We start from the raw sequence: 19,537 nt of genomic DNA on the forward strand, positions 1-19,537 counted from the left end.
TTCGCGACGACAAAAGCTACGCATGCATTTATCACAATTCAAGGTTTAATTTCTCCTCATTCTGCGTGTTACACTTTAAATGATGGAGACGATCATTGCATTAAGTGATGAGCTGTGCCTCGCAAGTGGTTTTTTTTTCTGTGATTTACAGCTCAAAGCAAAATAAATATTATTACCAGTTATAGAATGAATCCCTTGAAAAGCTTTGGGCTGAATGGGCACCGGGAGTTTCAGACAGGAGATATTTATGTTCGTCAATCAAAGGCTGAGCAGTGATTAAGGCTCATTTCTATCCTAATGAATGCAAATTGGCACATCTGCTATGGTGGTCTAGCTGTCCAGACTCTTCAATTAGCATGATTGATCAATTATCCTCCTGCTGGTGGCTCATTGGAAATGGAGGCTGGGGAATGGGCCGGGGGTGTATGGATGGGGGGATTAAGGAAGAGAGATGGAAGAACAAGCAGAAAACTGTCTTAAGCCTCCATTCAGTGAATGCGATTTCTTATTTATTACTTTATGAGAGTGGAGAAATAGCGGAGAGTCCTTTTACTCAAAGAAGGCTTCTTTTTTACAGACATTTCTTAAAAATGAACGCTTCAAACTACACTTGAAAAAGCTGTGATTTTTATCTTTGAACGACTTCTTTTTGACAGAATAAATAATTTCCAAAGAGCTGATCAGAGAGATCAGATCAGGTGCTCAGATTAAAATTGAAAAAATATATTACTTTAGCAAATGTGTTAACAAAGTCAGGCTGTGGCTCCGGCTTTGTTTAATACTTTATTTGTTTTACATGGGGAAAAAAAAGCCCAACACAAATTGCATTTGAATTTGTTCTCACCCTTCATCACCAGAATTACTGATCAAATATTTATGAGAGAAAAGAGCTTTAGCCTTGCAAATATTTAATAGATCAGCACTCAGTCAACTCTGAAGTCTGTCTAGGATATTGTGCTGTGCAGATTATTTGTGTTGGTTTTAACAGCAAGAACAAATACTTGAATATCAGAGTGAATTGGTGAAACTACTCCAAGTACCAGAGGCAGCTTGTCCTGAGCGTGTATTTATAATTGTGCTTTAAATTGCTATTAGTGCTACATGATTTACTCAAGATGATGTCTTGCCAATTATGTGTCGTGTAGATTGCTGCTGAGCAACATGCACTGTTGAAATTGCATGTTTTTATATCTCGACGTATTGATTTCAAAATGAATCTTAATTTATAAAAGTAAAGCCTCACATCTCAGAAAATAGCAGTAAAGTGTGGTATACTTGATTTAGAGTTAACAGGTGAATACATACTGCACACAACTCAAACACATTTCATTGCAATGTTGACCCTGTGCTAACTTGCATATGACAAATAAATAAAACTGAAAACAACTCTGACAGAAGCTTCACGTTTATAGAGAGACCTTGAAATGTTAGCTAACAGTAGATTGAAATTTATATTTCGTGCGTCTGCACTGGCGGCAGTCGTGGTGGGATTAGCTCACCTGAAGTTAGGGTTGAAAATTTTTAATTTTAGTGGTCAAAGGTCAAGGTCTCTGACCTCATGTCGATCCCAGTCTTGCAAATAATTAGAATCGATCACCTGGAAGTATTTTATCACATATAGCACAAAAATCCACTTGGACTCAGACATGAACTGATTAGAAATAGAAGTTCAAGGTCAAGGACAGTTTTAACCTCACTAAACATGGTCATAATTTAAAGTGCTCCTATTATGCTCGTTTCTGTTTCTGCACTTTTATTCTAGATTTACATCATTCCTTATTCACGATTTACCCTCTAGTGGGCCTTGGTGCAGCCCCTTGGTCTGAAACAAGCTCAATTAAGCCAACTTCCAAGTGACCGTCTTGTGCAAGCAGACTATATTAAGGCCATCACCTTTCTTTGATGTCAATTAGAGCTAAGAGTTAAAAAAAATCCCTTTGAAAAACCAAGCATTTAGAGCAGTCTGAGCACACAATTTCTGACACGTGTAATTGAAATCTTTTGAACACAAATTGAAAAGATTAAAAGTCAGCTTTACTGCAACAGCATGAATTTCTTTGCAACTTCTGCTGCAACTTGGCTGATTAGTGGAGACAATAGAGAGATAAAAATTCTAGTTTCTTCAGGAATTTCATAGTGTGACAGAAATGTGGTAGTGAGATTTTTATGTTTTATGTCACAGTGTTTAAATAAAAAAACACATTAATATAAATTTCTTTTTAGACATCCACAAGTTTTATATCCAAACATATTTTAAGGGCAATAAAATGATTATTTATTTCTATTCATGCTTTTTCTTTAGCCCTACGATACTTGCTTGTTTCTTTATCTCTCAGGTATTATCTCATAGGCTACAAAATGTGTTTGGTGGATACTGCAGTTATTGCACTGTTCATTCATTGGTCACTTAAGTAATATAGTAATAGGTATGTGCTGCCCACACACGTACACATTATGAAAGTTATTCATACCGATGAAAAAGAGTCTTTTTCACAACAAGTTAACACACATAGCATACTTTTCTGTTTGGAAAATGAGAGAATTTCTCCAGGTTAGAAAAACGGGTGGTGGTATTTTGAATGATATATGGTCAGTTTTGCAATTGTAACATTAAGTCATTCAAGTTCAGCTACACAGATATATTTACTTAACTGAAATTTAGAATTGGGGAGAACTGAATTAGTATAGAATTTTATTTTCAACAACACAATGTTTGTGCTAAGTGTCGGGTGGCTATATTAAGTGAACAGATAGCCACTCAGTAATACTAGTTTTAATTGTTGTTTGGATTATTACTTGTACCTGACACCAGTCAAAGTTTTTATGCATGTTTGAAGACTTTTCATTGTCTTGGTTTCATTTCTGCAGAAAGTTTTTTTTTTGTATGTTTTTTTGTTTTGTTTTTTAGTTTGCTGTTAAGTGTTTCTATATTCTGCTGTCATGAAAAACATAAAGACATAGCATTCATTTATTAATTTTCTCTTTTGCTCTCTCTGTAAGTTGGTAGTATCCATACTCTTCTGGTGTGTTTACAGTAATGTGTATACATTAATATATGATATATTATGATGATATATAATAAATGATATTTCAAATATATATATATATGATATGCCGGTGAAAATGTTTTGATTTTGACAGAATTTCCCTGTTGTCTGAAAAGAGGCAAAACAAGCACAAGTTGCTGTGTTCTCTGCAATGAGCGCTATTTAAAGGAATAAATAAATAGACTGGTTTAATGACTTCATTCTCAGTTCTCTGCAAAGCTCAATATCTGCCTCAGCCCTTCACCAGTATCTTTCTACTTTACCCTTTATCTGCACCATCATCATCCTTTTTGGTGTTTCGCCACAGACCTCACAGCAGCAGTGATGAGATATCCCTTTTAAGCTAAATCAAATGTCATTGCTGTTGACATAGATTTATTGGGTTGATGTTGATTTTCCAGGGCTTTTCAATATATGTGAAATTTTCAGCCAGCCCATTTTTAATATTACAGAAAAAAAAATACATGTAGTTTGGGGCTTCTATGACTTATTGAAGTGATATTAAAATTATTTTTTATACTTAATAACTGTAGGTCACATACAATACTGCAGACCAACCTAAATATGATGTTATTGTGTTTTGGAAGTTTTTGTTTTGAGTTAATAGAAGTTTTCGGTGATACTGCATTGTAATAATGAAAATGTATTTATTTTTTTAGTTTTTATTTTAGTGTCTTCTCCTTGTTGCCGCATAAATATGAAACCTGTCAGTCAGTCTGTTGTCTCTGGAGAGGTTGATAATGTAGCAACAAAGGCAGCCATTAATTAGTATTTCTGAAATCCCATTATCGCCTCTTCATTTGGCGTACATATAAACAAACAGTGTTGTTAAGATGATGCACTTCTTCCTGTCTGTGTGCACAGACTGTTTTTTTGGGGGGGGTTTTGTATCTGAGGGCAGACATTTAACCTTTGGGCCTGTGTTTCCGGCCAGGTCGGCTCTACAGTTAACTTTTGTTGAGTGTCAGAGCCAACATACTAACTGTTATATACATACAAGATAAGAAGTTATTTTCAGATTAGTGCAGTGGGATGAGATAAAAATAAACTCACACATTTTATAGTAAAAGCGGACGATTTATTTTGGACTACTAGAATACTTCTGATACATTTATAGTTCCAACAGAGGGTATAAATTTTATAGCCTCAGAGAGTCTACAGTATATTTAGAGTAGAGATACCCAATGTGGGGCAAAGTGTAAAAGTAAACTCTATCTAAATAAGTACTTAGCTTATGCCACTTGATGTCTTCATATCTCTCACGAAGGAGTCTGATGAGAGTTTTCTGAAAGGCCTTCTCGTGCCACAACGAGCAGTATTAATGGTTCTGTTGCGAGCAACACGCTGTGTTTCAGAAGTGCCACTTTTTATAGGACAAGGACTCCTTTTCCTCTGGGCTTTTAGCGAAAAAAGGTCAGCAGTCTTCTTTTGTAGTGTAATAAAACAGATGTTGCAATGTTCATGCAGATATATGGTTAAGCTATAGGTGACTCTCTAACACGTGTGCTCTGCTGTGGAACTGATACTTTAAGTAGTTGTTACCCAATGGCATCTTGAAATGTAGTTTGATTATTGGGTAACCAGCAGTATCCCTTTTCTGTAGTTGTCTTTTGAATTGCACTGTTTTTCTGTGCATTTTAAATCCATCATGTACTACATCTCATTGTTTTATTATGACTCGGCTGTGTGTGTATGCGATTCCTGTTACCAGGTTACTGCTAAGAGATTTTTGCTTTTGGCTCATGTCGTGCCTCATTGACGTCAGAGCTCTTTTTCCACCCTCTCAACTACGTTGCATATGTGTCATTTCAAACGGAGGGTCTTTTAGTGAGCATCTAATGAAAAGAGATACAACAACAACAACAAGGACCACAAGACACTGTCTTATTCTAAACAGTACTTTCCAGTGAGCTTACTAGGACTCAAGGGTTTCAAGTGTGTTCAACTGAACACACTTCAGTTAACTAAGGAGAGAGTTATATTTTTATACTCATTAAAAAATTTCAGTGTTAAAAGTTGTTTTTATCTGATTTTTGTGAAAAAGTAGCGTCACCACAAATGTCTTTTTAATTTTGCTAGGAAAATGAAAAATAGGTGTAAAGTTTATTGAAACATGTTCAAACATACATGAGCCGTATATAAGGCAAAAACAGAGCTGTTAAATCACCTGTTTCTTCAGGACAGTAAAGTGTGGTATACTTTCAGATACATTTCATCTATTGTGGATAGTTCTCTAGGCCTGTTATGTCTTCTGATGTCCTCCACATCTCCAGTTTCCTCAGATATTTGGGAATAACTGTGTTCTCATTGGCATTTTTTAATAGATTTAATAAAATAATATTTTTACATTAGGCTGCTAGTAACAAAGTGCCTAAAAATACAAAATATATGTAATATAAAATTGTTTAGTTTTTTGTTATGTGTAGGCACAAAGTGGTTCAACCCTTTAATTAAATGTCTTTTTTATGCTTGACTGCCTCATTGGTCAGTTTTAAGTGGTTTAACAAAGAGAAGTGCATTCTTTTGAAAATGCTGAGGTATAAGGACTGGACTGAAAATTAGTCAGTACGCAGCAGATACCCAAAGAAGAACTTTTAAAGACCTTCAGAAAGCCTAGATAACTATTGATGGACATGTTTTTTGGCACCAGTGCTTAGATGGTATTTTTTAAACTTGTTAGATCGATTGTTGAGAAATAGATTGCATTATTATGCATTTTGACTTTGTTTGGCTTTTTTCTTGCACCTAGCATCAAAGCATCCCAATCTGTCTTCAGCTTTCTGTGAATTGTTCTTTTAAAGTCACTGCAGAGGCATAGCTGCCCTTGGAATTTATTCACCAGAAATTAACTTAGATTTCTTTGTCATCAGACATTTTATTTTTTCTGTTCAACGTAATGGACATGATTTCTTTCAACATTTTATTGTCATGTATTTACTCTAAAAATGTTTCCTTCACCTGTTATTTAGCAGGAAATTGTTTTCCTTTTTCCCCCCTTTTTTTTTAGTTTTAATTGCTTATTTATAACATTTGTGGTGTCATGATTTTACTTTACTATATATTTCATAGCAAATAACACAAATTCTGTGTACCATAGTGCCTCAAAACTGAGCTCAAACCACATACCTGTCATCAACTGTGGCACGAACCACATGAAATAGGTCATACACTAAGCTGGCCTAATTTGGTTTGATCTAGTTACAGATCAACAGCGATACTAGTTATGATAAAGATTAGTAGAACCTCAAGCCATCGACTCCACCCTCGATGTTCTTCAGTGACCTTGCTTTCGTTCAAAACAGCTTCTGTGAGTTAGTTCGTGCAACAATCACTTTGCCCTTGTGCCCCCCTCCTCCTATTGTGCATGCTGTGCAGCCAACCCCTCCTGCCCAGGGGCGAGGACAGAGCAAAGCCTGCTGGGATGGGGGGGGGTGAGCTGGCACAGTGCCACCTTCCCCCCGACTGCCCGGCCTGACTGGGAGCAAAGAGGGAGGCTGCTGTGTCTCAGATTGATGAGGACAGGTCTGTGGTCTGGGTATAGAGTGTTGCAGAACAGACGTCCTGCTGGCACATCCTGCCCTCTCTGCCGCACGCCCCCCAGCCCTTCGTACTCGCCTTATCGGAACTCCTAATTGTCCTTATGAATATTTTAGAGGCGAGCAGGAATGGGAGTTCAGGGTTGGGGGTATGGTTTCAATGGCTCTGACAGCTAATGATCCACTCAATGACCAGAGAAAGAGGGAGATGAAGAGCCTGAGATTGAAATGGTTTGAAGGATTTTGTGTTTGTTAGAGTTTGTTCAGTTTTTATGTGTGCCACTACTTTCACGTGGGCACAGGGTGCTTGTTCTCATTCTTTTTAATCTGTAGATAATGATGACATTGGTTTGCCTTTATCCTCAATTTGTAGTTTAATTCCCTCTTGTCTATACTGAAAATATGCAGTCCACTGATTGAGACTGTTCTCTCTGACTCTGGCAGCTAATAGCTTTGTCACATCAGTCATTCACCACAGTCTCAGAGCAGAAAGCTCTGAAGGGACTGCTCACTGCACAGCAATTACTCCTCATTCAGTAAAATCAATGGACTATATTAAATTGGGAATCTAGTCAACTAAATGCAGGTAATCATTTGCAGTAAAATATAAGAGGTTTGCCTGATGTCTATCTGTCTGTCACGATTTTATTTAACAAGCATTGCCACTTTCGACTTATGGTCCACTGACTTTGAGGCCTTAGATCATTGTTGTCTTCCATTGTCACTACTTTCAGGTGGGATTGAATCTCACTATTTATGTTGTTTTTCTAACAGCTGCAAGAGAACAATGTCAGAGTGTAATGTAGGCAGTCAAGTTGCCCCCTCCTGTTCGCGCTTCCTGTCCACTGAGTAACTAGACAATGGACTGTGCTAAAGGAAGGACATGAATCCAGTCTCATATCCTGATATCACTCCACTCTGTAATGTTTAATGGTCATGAGATTAAACAAGATATGTCTGGGAATTACAGAGGACTCCTTATCTAAAATCTCCTTGCTCTAGTCTCACAGTATGCGGTAGGAAATGGAGAAAAATGGATTCCTAGTAACCCAGTGCTGGACAGTTTCAAACAGCGGCTAAAGACCGACCTGAGGAAGTGTTTATTCTCCTTGAGTGAAGACTACAGCACCACCAGAGAGGAAAGGGAACATGGCGGCACTGAAAGATTGTTAAGATGTTATATAAGAGCAGAAATATCCCTTAGTAGATAAAAGCCTTCCTATAAGCCACCTCCCCATGCTGATTTCCTAGTACGTTAACACTCAAAGAAGCCCTTTGATAAGCACATTAGATGGAACGGCCTGGACACAATAGTGATGTCATGAGGATTAGCACGCTACCTTGCTTAGTGTAGCGGCAGACACAAGGGCTAATTCACAGCACTGCAGGGCAAGCGGGCCAAGATACCCGGCTGGAATGAGGCGAGGGGAGGCCGCAGGCACGGCAACCCGTTAAAATATGGCTTTTAACGGGGAGGCTTGAACAAACACTACGTGAATTAAACATTCATGATGTACTCCAGTTTATAACTACAGACTATCTTTCCACAGAGGGCCTTGAATCGGAGCTGTGGTAAACCAGTCATAGGTCAGGCGGTGCTCTTCCAATAGTGAAAGCTACTGTAAGTATAGCCTTTTGCCGTGATTCAGGCACAATAGAAGAGACTGCAGAAACAGCCTCTTCATGCCCTCCTTTCAGCCATCCCCCCCCACAGTTTTGAAGTTTAGCTTTTATACCTAACCACTATCTTTCTCCTTTCACCCTCCCTTCTATTCATGTACAGTAGAGTACAGTACATGAATAAGTTAAGTGCAGAAAGCTCTCTTGACACAAGAGAGGGAGAACATCAGAAAGAAATGGTTTTCCAAGACTCACAGCAGCAGAGTAAATTGCTTGGACCCATCTCACTAAAAGTACTTCTCAAGAAACAGGTGATGTAGGTGGCTTATGCAATAGTTTGGGTTTTATTTTTAACCCGTTGAATGTGAAAATCCTGCTTAAAAGTAAACCTAGGAGGCAGAATTGAGCATAGTGACGTAAACTGATGATCTGTCATGCCTAATGACACACAGAAACTGTTCAAAGTTCACTTATTTTAGTAGCAGTCCGTGTCATTGCGCAGAATTGAATCAAAAAGAGAATTTATATTGATATCATATCAAAATGGAATGCAAGGTGAGATCTAACTGCTCTGCTGCTTCCTGTGCTGAACATACAGTGCAAACCTGAGGAGGCAATTACTGCGCTGAATGCTTCCCATGGTAACAACTAGGCTATTAGTCAGGGCTCAGATGGAAATGACGGATAAATGTTTTCTTCAGGACAAGGAAGCTTCAAGGCCTCCTGCAATGGAAAATATTTTTTAAGAGAAGTATCACAAAAGCAAACTGATGGACACACTTACTATAGATGCACTCTCAGACAATAGGACCCAGTAGGTTTTGTCATCAGCCACTCAGCCTCATTTTTATTTCAAGAGCCAAATTTCTATCAATACAGGTTTGGACCACTGTGAGAAAATAGCAGCTGGCCTTGTTCCCACTCATCTTTGTGAGCCTCTCAGGGCCTCGTGAATAGATTACACAAGTTCCCTTGTCTATAGCCTTTGTAACCTTCTCCCGCAACAAACAGGCCGTATCTTTCATCAGACATGCTACTGAAAATCCCAGCCTCAGCTGCATTCACGTCCAGCCAACTATACTTTCCAAAAAGTACGAAGCCCAAAGCTTGATTCAACATTTGAGAGACATTTTAAAGCTGCTTTTAACAAGCTGTTCATAATGCGGAAAAGAGAAAGTGGGTTTTTTGCTTCCTAATCATGTATTTTCTTCCTTTTCCGTGTCAGAACCCTGTAGCGTCTTACACTGGCATGTAAGAACTAAGTTGGTCTGTGGTTGGGGGGCCTTCAGGGATACATGTGGTCCCTGCTATGGCTATGTCTCCGTGAGTATGCCTCTGATTGGCTGGCATGGGGAGCCAGGTCTTGACAGGTGTTTGGAAGAGGAGCACCTGTTTGGCCATGTGCTCATTTAGTGATCCGTTTACTGAGAGCTGTAGGCAGTGTCTGTGGGGGGGCACCCGAAAACATGCCAAGTAATTTAAAAAAAGAATTACAGCCATGCTTTACTTGCACTTCAATATTGCATTCATTAGAACAGTACAGAGATGAACTGTTGCACAACACGACACCTTCTAGTACATCTCTTTGAAGATAATATGTATTGTAGTGACTCGTGTCATGTATCATAAAACACATCTGAGTCCCGCCTGCCCTTGACTGCTATTTGGTTCTTGCTCGCCCACTCTGCTTCTGCTACCCCTCCCTAAAAGGCTTGGACTAGTGGGTGTGGTGTACTGAAGGTTGGCCAGGCTTGTTGTGAAAGTGGAGCAACCCTGCCCATCTCGCACAGCCGTGCCCGACCAATCCGACCAAGATATTCCCATAATGGGCAGGTTGGAACTGAAATTAGCAGGTTGAGATCAGATCTTTGGCTCACTGGTGGAGAAAGTGCATAGCTTAACCCCAGTAAACACAGGCCTTTCAGGACACTAACTAAAGGGGGTTGCGTTCAGTAAACAGGAAATGAACCAGCAAGGCGTTTTCTTAGAATGAGAAGAATGCCTCCACTCTGTACCACACCAAACAGTAATGCATCTGTGGTACAGTGCTGGTCATTCATTATCCAGAGGACTTCTCTCTCTTGCGCTCCTTTGGGCACTATGTACACTTAACGTTTAAAGAGATGTGGGTGTTTTTTTGTTGTTGTTTCTTTCTTTCTGAACTTCCTCATTTCGATCCCAGCTATGCACAGCTTAATTTCTCTCATTGCATGTTGCATACCAACATTGTTACTGGGTTTTAAAATATACATCCCTCAAAAAGAAAATGTACACGAAAACTGGAGGAGCAGTCGGGTGTTTAAAGTGGTCTAGTTTTAATGAGAAATTGTATTATGCAGGAGTCTCATACAACCCAGGTTTTAGGAAATGTGACTTACACTGAGGTTGTGGTGAGAACTGCTAGGTTAGCCACATTGTCTGCACAGACCTAAACGTACTGTCACATCGCTGTCAGAGGATGTAGCAGCTGTAGAAACCCCCCCTCCCCCATTCCCCTCACCACATTTACACACACACACACACACACAACGTACAGACATTGCACATATGCACCGCACACTCCTACTCACATAGTTTCTGTTTTTCTCTCTCTCACACACACAGACACACATTTTCCACTTTGCTGCATGATGAAGACCAGAAACAAGAGAGTAAGGTCTCATTAGTGTGTGTAGGTTCCTTTCCTCTGGTGTGCACTGTAACCCCTACATCCACAGGAGTCAGTGACCTTCCTGTAGACACGAGGTCTTCAAGATGGGGCAGGGTGCTGCTGTGGACCTGCAGCAGCCTGATAGAGAAGTCTTGGGAGCCTCGCATAAATCATGTTTTGATGTACACTGCCTAGATATCACAAACTGTCACATGCTGTCAGCAAGTCTTGTTAACACTGCTTTTCAGAGCTGTAATGAGGAGCAGAGAATAGCCTGTATGAAAGTGAGCAAAAGAGCTTAGTTTCATGGCATGTTTCTTACCTCGCTAAAGTTAGAATAGGCTCTTTATAACATCACACTGGACCACCTTATGTTGCTATAATTTCTCAATGACCTGCACAAATAAGCATATGTAACCAATTTTTGATAATCGCACATTCATTAACTTTGATCAGAGTATGCAAGTGCCAACCATACTAATTTGCAGACTAGGTGTGCTCAGCTGTAGAGTCGTTTTGTGCAGGGCATTCTAATAAATGTGAAAGATATAGCCATGCACATGCATAGGCTGTGGGGACAGGAATGGATACAAGAAAAGAAAAAGGGAGTTTCCAGGTGAAGGGTGAATTGGTGAAAGTGACTTTTCCAGTTTATCCTTGTCTTCCACACTCTAGCCCACTGTGTTTGTAAATTGTTTTTCTGATTTTCTGAAAAGAAAAAACAGAGTAGAATATTTTCACATGTAATTTGGTTTAAAGTACAGTACTGGTCAAAGGTTGCAGGTACATTTGCGAATGATTACCTTGACAAAAAGTGCAAAGATTTTAAAAAGTTATCTATTATTCGACCTTAAAATGTTAGCACATCTATGACATAGCCTTACACAGAGTTTCTCCAGTTATTCAGCTGTGAGATTATCTCAAGCATCTTGAGGAACTCACCACTGTTTGTCTGAAATTGGGTTACCTCAGTGTCTGATTTATACTGTATATTTAAAAACTGGGCATCAATGTGCCTTAAACCTACATTCTTTCTAATGGCGAGCAAGGGGGTGGTGCTCATCTGGTTGCAAAAATAAAATCCTATTGTATTATTAAGTTGTCCTACTGCCTACTTTATTTATTACCTCAGTAAGCGTTTTTCCCCCCTATGCGATTATGATCTCGATTGCTAGTTTCAGGCCTTATTTACCATAACGTGCTGTTTTATTTCATAAATTCTAGCCGAGTAAAAGTGGCAGTAAAGCAGGTTATGCTTTAGGGAGTGGTTACTTTATGACATGTGACACTTTATCAGCCATATCCACCTCTATAAGATGGCAGCGACCAAAGTGCTTAGTCTGTGGCTTCAAAATGAGTCCACAAACCAATGGGTGACATCACATTGGCTTTTTTATAAATACAGTCTATGGCATCTTCTGTCTCTTCGTTTGATCCTAGACTGACTCAGTGATGTTGTATGGGGGCCATACCATCTGTTACAGACCTGTTGTTTTTCTCAGCACTGAAGACATGTATTTATGGCTGACTGTGTCTGTAATGCTACAGAATTATTTTGTGACAGATCAGTTTCCTCCTAATGTTAAGCATTAGTATAAAAATGTACAGTTCTGATGTTCATAAAACTTTTGCACAGTGTTGTATATAACAGGTAACAAGCAACATAAACACAGGACTACTTCTTGTACATTGTTTCTTTTCAACTGTGCAATTTCATTTCAGAAATTGAGAAACAAAGGCCATAATGACTGTGCTAGTCCTGATCCTGATGACTGTTTTGGGCACAGCCCCCTCATGGATGACCATTTCGGCAAACTAAGCGAAGACAGTGATTTAATGTACAAGCGCTGCGGTGTAAGTACTTCCTTTGTCCCCTGCTGTTTTGTGTTGATTCCTGTCTTTATGTTGATGTTCACTACAGGCGCTAAACAAGAAAGAACACAGAGGTTGTGATAGCCCGGACCCCGATGCCTCATATGTCCTCACTCCTCACACAGAAGAAAAGTATAAAAAAATTAATGAGGAGTTTGATAATATGATGAGAAATCATAAAATCGTAAGTACTGTAAATGCAATGTTCTTGCTTGGCTTTGTGGCACAACGGATTTTTGGCTCTTTTTTTTCTCCATTTAACTCTTTCCTCTTTTTGTTGTCCCTCCGAAGATTTCCGTTAACTTCTTTCAGACCTACACTAAAGATTAATGCCCCCTTTACTGGGTGTGCATTTGTTCCTTACGTTGAGTTGTTTTGCCGCTGATATTTTGGCACACCCTGATAAGATCACATTTCATTAACAGATGAAATGTTGCATGCTTCTGCTAGAAAGATTACACCCTAGTATCATGGTCATGTTATCACAAATCAAACTGCAATCACTATCTCAACATAATGAATTTACAGTAAATACCCTAAGAGTAATGTGAGTGTTTATTATAAACAGTTGCAGATCCTTTAATTTAAGGGTGTTTTTTTTGCCATCTCAATCCAGATTTCTATTCGATTGGTAAAAAAAAAAATATTTTTTTGTCTCCATAGGACCTTAATAATCCAACATTTTCATTCTTCTTTTCAAATTATATCTCTTCATCGTTACACTGCACTAATATTTACACCGTCCCGTTCCCTTCTCCAAGTACCACACTGGCTCTGTCTTTCAAGATATCACAGATCTCTTGTGATCTTATCACACGTGACAATATTAGACTTGTGCAAGAACATAGTGCTTACTAAGAAGCAGTTGTTTTCTCTATGTTCCTGACATGAAGAGCATCACTTTGCCATTAACAAACTAATGATAACACCCAACTGGCTCACTGGATAATGCTATAATGAAATGTTCTCACTGCCACCTGTCATTCTCACTTAAAGCTTTGCACAGTCAGCACTTTGTGGGTAAATGCAAATGAGTTGTGATTCTTGTAGATGTCTGGGTTGCAAGTCCCCACCACCGCTGTGTGTTTTGCAGAGAAACACATTACACAATGGTGTTTCAAAAGGAAAATCTACGTGTCTAGTGCTGACTGCTGCAATGCACAGTGATCACCTGACAGCATGTTTTTATATTTTGGGTTTTGTAAGTTATTATTTGTGTATGTTGTGGTATTACTTGAAGATTTGTGTGTATTCTCTATGTATGATGTTAATGAGAATGATGGTTATGAATGTTTATTAAAGTACCATGAATAAATATTATGTTATGTATACTATAAAGCATACAAAGCCGACAATGTAGGAGATCTCCTTTGCAGTACTTCAATCTGCCCTGCCTGCCTGTTTTGTGAATCTGTTTATTAAAGCTAACCTTCAAGTGGAGCTTGCTGTTAATGATGCCATGACAACCAGTGACTCATCAGACTCATCGGAGCTTGGATTTTTAGTGTAATCTGTGTAAATATTTGTGTGTTTGTCTCCCTCTTCTAGCCCACAGCATTGCCTCAGCAGAACTTCTCCATGCATGTGGCAGTGCCTGTATCCAATCCTAATGCCATGTACCAGGCAGGAGGGACTCTGGGCAGCCAGGGCCTGGCAGCCGCCACAGCTTCTCTGAGTGAGAGTGGGATGCTGTCCCCTCCACAGGCCTCTCTGCACAGGAATGTTGGCTCTGGTGGAGGATCCCAGAGGCCCACCAGTGCAGGCAGTGCAGGTCAGTGGATAACAATCTCACTTCGATTTTTGTTAATGGTGGTTAAGGCAGTTTCCCACCAAATTGATACAAGAGTCGGTCTCACCAACATCAGAAATATTATCAAAGTTTTATTTGCAATAGTTTGAAAAGAGTAGCTCAGCAAATTTGAGAATTGCTGTTTTTGACTTTTCAGAATTTGCTGAGGAGATCAGTATCACTCTTATATCCCTGTTGAACATGGAGTTGAAAGCCAGAAGTTTGTTAACCTAGCTTAGCATAAAGAGTGGAGACAATAGGTAGCAGCATGCAAGTTCACTTAATTTTATAAGCGGGATATATGTTGTGAAGAATCGACATACAAATTAATCTTGGATCCAATCAATTTTCCAAACTTGTCGGCTTTATTTGTAAAAAAGCATCCTGGCCCCTTTGATGGAAATTGTATCAACAACATTTATGTATCACTTTTACTGTTTCAAATAAATACATGCCAGTTAACGTTATGGGATTGGTATGCTCACAATTAAGACCGATCTGCAACAGAACAACCCAAGAAAGAAAAAGAAAGTTCAGACATTACCAGACGTTTGAGGACAAGCGCAGACTTTTGGCTAAGAGACGTAAGTAAAAAGAGAGGCTGCACACAGGAGCAGGGGGGATATGAGGACAGGGTGCACAGAGAGGCAAGGGAATATGAGAGGTGGGAATGGGGCACACACATGGCAGTGTGGACGGAAATGCTGGAAGCTCTGGGGCTAGATATTGAGATGCAGTCCCATCTCAAGGGTACGGGGGGGAAAAAAAACAATAAATGTGACCTATGTCTGAATGACAGAGTTCAGGCACTTGACAAAGCCAATAATGTTGCATACTTCAGATAGATTAGAGAAAACTTGACTGATCTAGCTTTTACCTCTTTAGTTTCATATGCATAAATAGGTTTGCGTTATCTAGGTTGTCCACATTTAACCTCTGAGTGGTCTCTATCTCAAATGGTTTTCAACTTTTTGTCCAAAATGGTCTCCAGGGTAAGTGAGCTAATGTCAAGTCGTCATTCAACACCTCTTATCTGATCTTTGGTGGATATATTTTTTTCACATCCTCTGAGATGCTCATTGTTACACCTTTTACTGTATCTGCATAGTGGAAAAATGATGTCAGTGACACTAGTACTGGTATGACTGGTCGGACTCAGTCAGTTCGGTTGGCTTTTGCAAGATTTCACTACAATGCCTTTGATGGGAGCACATGCAGCAAGGTGTGAAATGCCTCACTGACATTTGACCACATATCAGTAGTAACATGTTCTTGTTTACTGGGGGTATACTAAATGACATTTTCTAGAATAACTCATCCCTTGTGATTAATAACTGTAAAGCATTTATCTCTTTTTTGGATGATTCTGGTGGCTTGCTAGCATTATATTCTTTTGACCTAAGTGCATTGCTTAAATGTGTGTGAAACATCACTCAGAGGTGCACAAATTCAGAATTACACAAGTAACCGTTTTCTGAACGTGCCTCCTCACAGTGGAATGCTGCTTTCCTCATCCTCGACTTGATAAACAAGCTGAAAACAAACAAGTTGCTCTCTTTAATCACATATTGAAAATTCCCTCACCATAAGGACCCTGGCAGAGCACGTTCTACTCTTTCGTGCACTGTGAAGATAGAGCTACATGACATTTTCATGTCTGGTCTGCCATCTCCATCACATGCTCTGCTAGCTTGCAGAAAGATGCAGATGGTTAATCATATCACTCTGTGCATCTTATTAGGTGGCATGCTGGATACCACAGACCTTTCAGTGCCAAGTGGTGCGGGCTCTAGCCCAGCGGGTAAGTCCTCCTGGAGAGATTCATTAGCTCTCTGTAGCTCTGCCCAACAGGCTTCCTGCTTAGCAAATGAGCTGGATAGTAGCATATCTATTTGTGATTGGCTAAAGACAGTCGTCAGTACCACTGACTGATTGGTTTGACTGTCTTTCCATTGCATGCAAAGGGCACACATGTCCTCTTAACAGAGAGCATGCACAATATGCTTGGTAAACGCACGTTTGAGAGATGGGAAATGGTTCCACAGCATTAAACCCTGTGTGGTGTTTGTACTTCAAAGCGGTAAAAGAGTGGGGCAATTAGCTGTCTTACTGACACGGGCAGGTAAATAAACCCAGTGTTTCCTTTAAACTGGTCGCCTCTACACAGTTCCCTCTTCTCCTGTTTCCGTCCCGTCTATTGACAGGTGCATCTGTTCCCCCCTGACTGCCCTGGCAGCCCTTATAAGGCTGGAGAGGGTCTGTAAGATGCCTAGACCAGCATAACCCTGTAGGTATTCAGGCCATGTCATTCCACTAAGTCCTCAGTACACAATGACCGGACAGCCTGTCATGAGTGAAAAGTGTCGTGTGACACGTGGAGGCAGATGGAGTTTTAACTCTTTCCTTATTTTGTTTAGCAAACTGGCAAACGGCATGACATCAAAGGTAATAACAATTTGAAGAACACTAGGATATAAGCTTTAAGAGATTTTAGGCTCGGCCTTAGTCACAGAGTTTAAAGACCACCAAAAAGAAAGTGCTCGGTTGGTTTTAAGTTTGGGTGTGGCACCAGGTCAGGGTAAAGTCAGGAGCCTCTGCCAAGGGGCGTCAGCATTTGGCACTGTATGGGCATGTTGCAGCTGTTGTTTGCAACAAGTGTGTAGCAGAGCATAGGCTACGAGGAGGACTAACTTCTCTAGCCCTGATGTCAGATGACCATTCCTGAAATGCTTATGATTTTCCCAAGTAGCCGCAGTGACCACAGTAGAGGCATTTCAAAGCAGCCAGATGGAAGATGTGTTGTGTGATATCTTCTCCCCATTTAATAGTTTTAAGTACTTTCAAACTTTTTTTTCTAAGTTAAGCAAAAGGCAAATTTTTTTTATCCCATTCAACTATTGGAGTGTGATAGCCGCTTTATTTATTAGCTTTTTGTGTAAAATTTCTCCATTTTACAGGCGCACGTACTGTATATGCATGCACGATACCACAGCGAACATCACTGGCAACATTTTCTGGCAGATAAATGTCAGTTGTTCTCTCTAAAATAAGCCATCTGTTGTTCTTGTCTAGTTTCTCATTCAGATAATGGCTTGAAAGCTAATACACCTCCACAAACCAAACTGCTTCTCTTTAAGCCTCATTTTATGTGATTGAGTAGTGTGTGTACTTCACTGAATGACAGTGCATCGCTTCTTACAACAGCTCATACAATAACACCTAATTACAAGCTCTGGTCCTTGACTGGTGAGAAAGTTGTGGTGAAAACGAAGGATTCAGGAGAGTGCTCTCTGGTATGCAGTATGGTTGCGAGCTGTATACATGCCTTCATTAATACTGAATGATTGCAAGCTCTTGAAACACATTTTCAAAGTTTGTTTGGATGCCCACCAGATGTCATTAAGTAACAGGCTCAGTGGTGCCAGAGTTTGTTTTCTGAAAGTTGTTTTTCTTTGTTGTAGTTTTACTTTATTAATCTTAGGCTGCTTGGATGTCCGCAGTTGCTGAATAATGAGGGATACTTTCCAACGTCAAATGCGTGTTTCAGTTTTTCTTCAGTCTAAAATTTTTATGGGGCGTGAACAGTTATTCCATCTGACTTCATTCTTAGCAGTTACACTTGGGACATCCTGTCTCAAATTAGTTTGCTGAGATACAACAAAAGGACCGCAGGCTACATGGCATCTAGCTATTATTGGAAAACTGCATTTGGAGCCCCTTGATTCACTTCTATCATTTCTTCTCATTCATCAAGACTCCCCCCTCCCCTTTTTTTTTTTGCTTGAGCCTGGCGCGTGTGGGATGTTGGACACAATAAGTCACAGTGTTTTCTTTCCCCAAACTTAAAATGAAAACCGAATGTTTCACTTGTAAACACAGGGGTTTATGTAATACCCCTTACCAGACCATTTTAATAATTCAGAACAATGAACAGAAACCAAACAGCTTTCAGCGTGCACAGGTTTCAGTCAGAGAGGATTTACCAGCACAACCAATCTGTTAAGAGAAGTCTGAATATAGAATGAGAGCAGAAAGGCCCGGTGACATGCCCTATGCTGAAGGCTTGGTCTTAACTTGTGTCTGTTACCTTGGATCCCATTGAACTTTGCCGTGTATTTGTTCAGACGTGTTTTCATCCTCACTTATTTTCAAAGAATTATTTCCTTCACTCATCGTCAGACGTATGAAGTCATAATCAAACTCACATTGCACACATAAGCAAGTCAGGTGGGTTATTCCGTGTCTAAATGAGCCAGTAAACACAAGACCGTTGGTCTTTGTGTCTCCGACCGGTAATGAAATCGCCAATAGTGTGACACAAATGTATTTTAAATGAGGTGGCGAAAGGACATAACTGAAATGTTAATAGATACAGTGTGACAATATTACAATTTAAGTCATGTAGAATTAGAAATATTACAACAGGAACGCTGTGAGTTTTTCTTTTACGTTTCTGAGAATATTCACATTTGGAAAATAGAGAAAGTGTTCTTCATTTTTTGCCTCCTCGATTGTAACATTTTTTCAAATGCTCTGCCAGGGTGTTTATGGTGAGGGAATTTTCAATATGTGATTAAAGAGGGCAACTCGTTTGTTTTCAGCTTGTTTATCAAGTCGAGGATGAGGAATGCAATACACATATACACTACATCAGCCTATGAGTAAGCAAGATGACTTATCAGTGGATGTCTACATTTTTAACGACTTTAAAGTAGAGATGGACCGATTCGATATTACGTAGCCTATCGGTATCGGTCTGATACTGACGTAAATTACTGGATCGGATATCGGAGAGAAATAAAAAATGTAATCCGATCCATTAAATATCAAAAAAGCACCTCACAAAACTTGCGACACGGCGTAACTCAGCTCATAACCGTAGCACGTCAGAGCAGTGTGCTCACGTGATAGAGCGGCTGTGTGTATTTGTAGCCTCCCTACCAAACCAGCAAGTCTGTAAGTTTGTCTCTGAATGTTTGTAAAGCATTCCCACGTTAAGGTTAACAACCGATATATGGAGCGA

General features: G+C 39.7%; 1 protein-coding gene across 9 annotated transcripts in view; it reads left to right on the forward strand.

Annotated features, from left to right (window-relative positions):
- The window catches only part of mef2aa (myocyte enhancer factor 2aa), a 60,893-nt gene that overhangs the window by 33,167 nt on the left and 8,189 nt on the right, over window positions 1-19,537 (forward strand). For 5 of the 9 annotated variants that reach the window (XM_013910059.1, XM_013910061.1, XM_005729913.1 and 2 more), the window contains 3 exons: window positions 12,576-12,707; window positions 12,775-12,909; window positions 14,274-14,496. In XM_013910059.1, the coding sequence (XP_013765513.1) occupies window positions 12,576-12,707; window positions 12,775-12,909; window positions 14,274-14,496 (490 nt within the window). The remainder of the gene's footprint in view (window positions 1-12,575; window positions 12,708-12,774; window positions 12,910-14,273; window positions 14,497-19,537) is intronic. The other 4 variants (XM_005729916.1, XM_005729918.1, XM_005729915.1 and 1 more) reach the window with 2 other exon arrangements.

The sequence above is a fragment of the Pundamilia nyererei genome, unplaced genomic scaffold (assembly GCF_000239375.1).
Source record: "Pundamilia nyererei isolate P.nyererei 1_Seehausen unplaced genomic scaffold, PunNye1.0 scaffold00035, whole genome shotgun sequence".
In the NCBI taxonomy this organism is placed as follows: Eukaryota; Metazoa; Chordata; class Actinopteri; order Cichliformes; family Cichlidae; genus Pundamilia; species Pundamilia nyererei.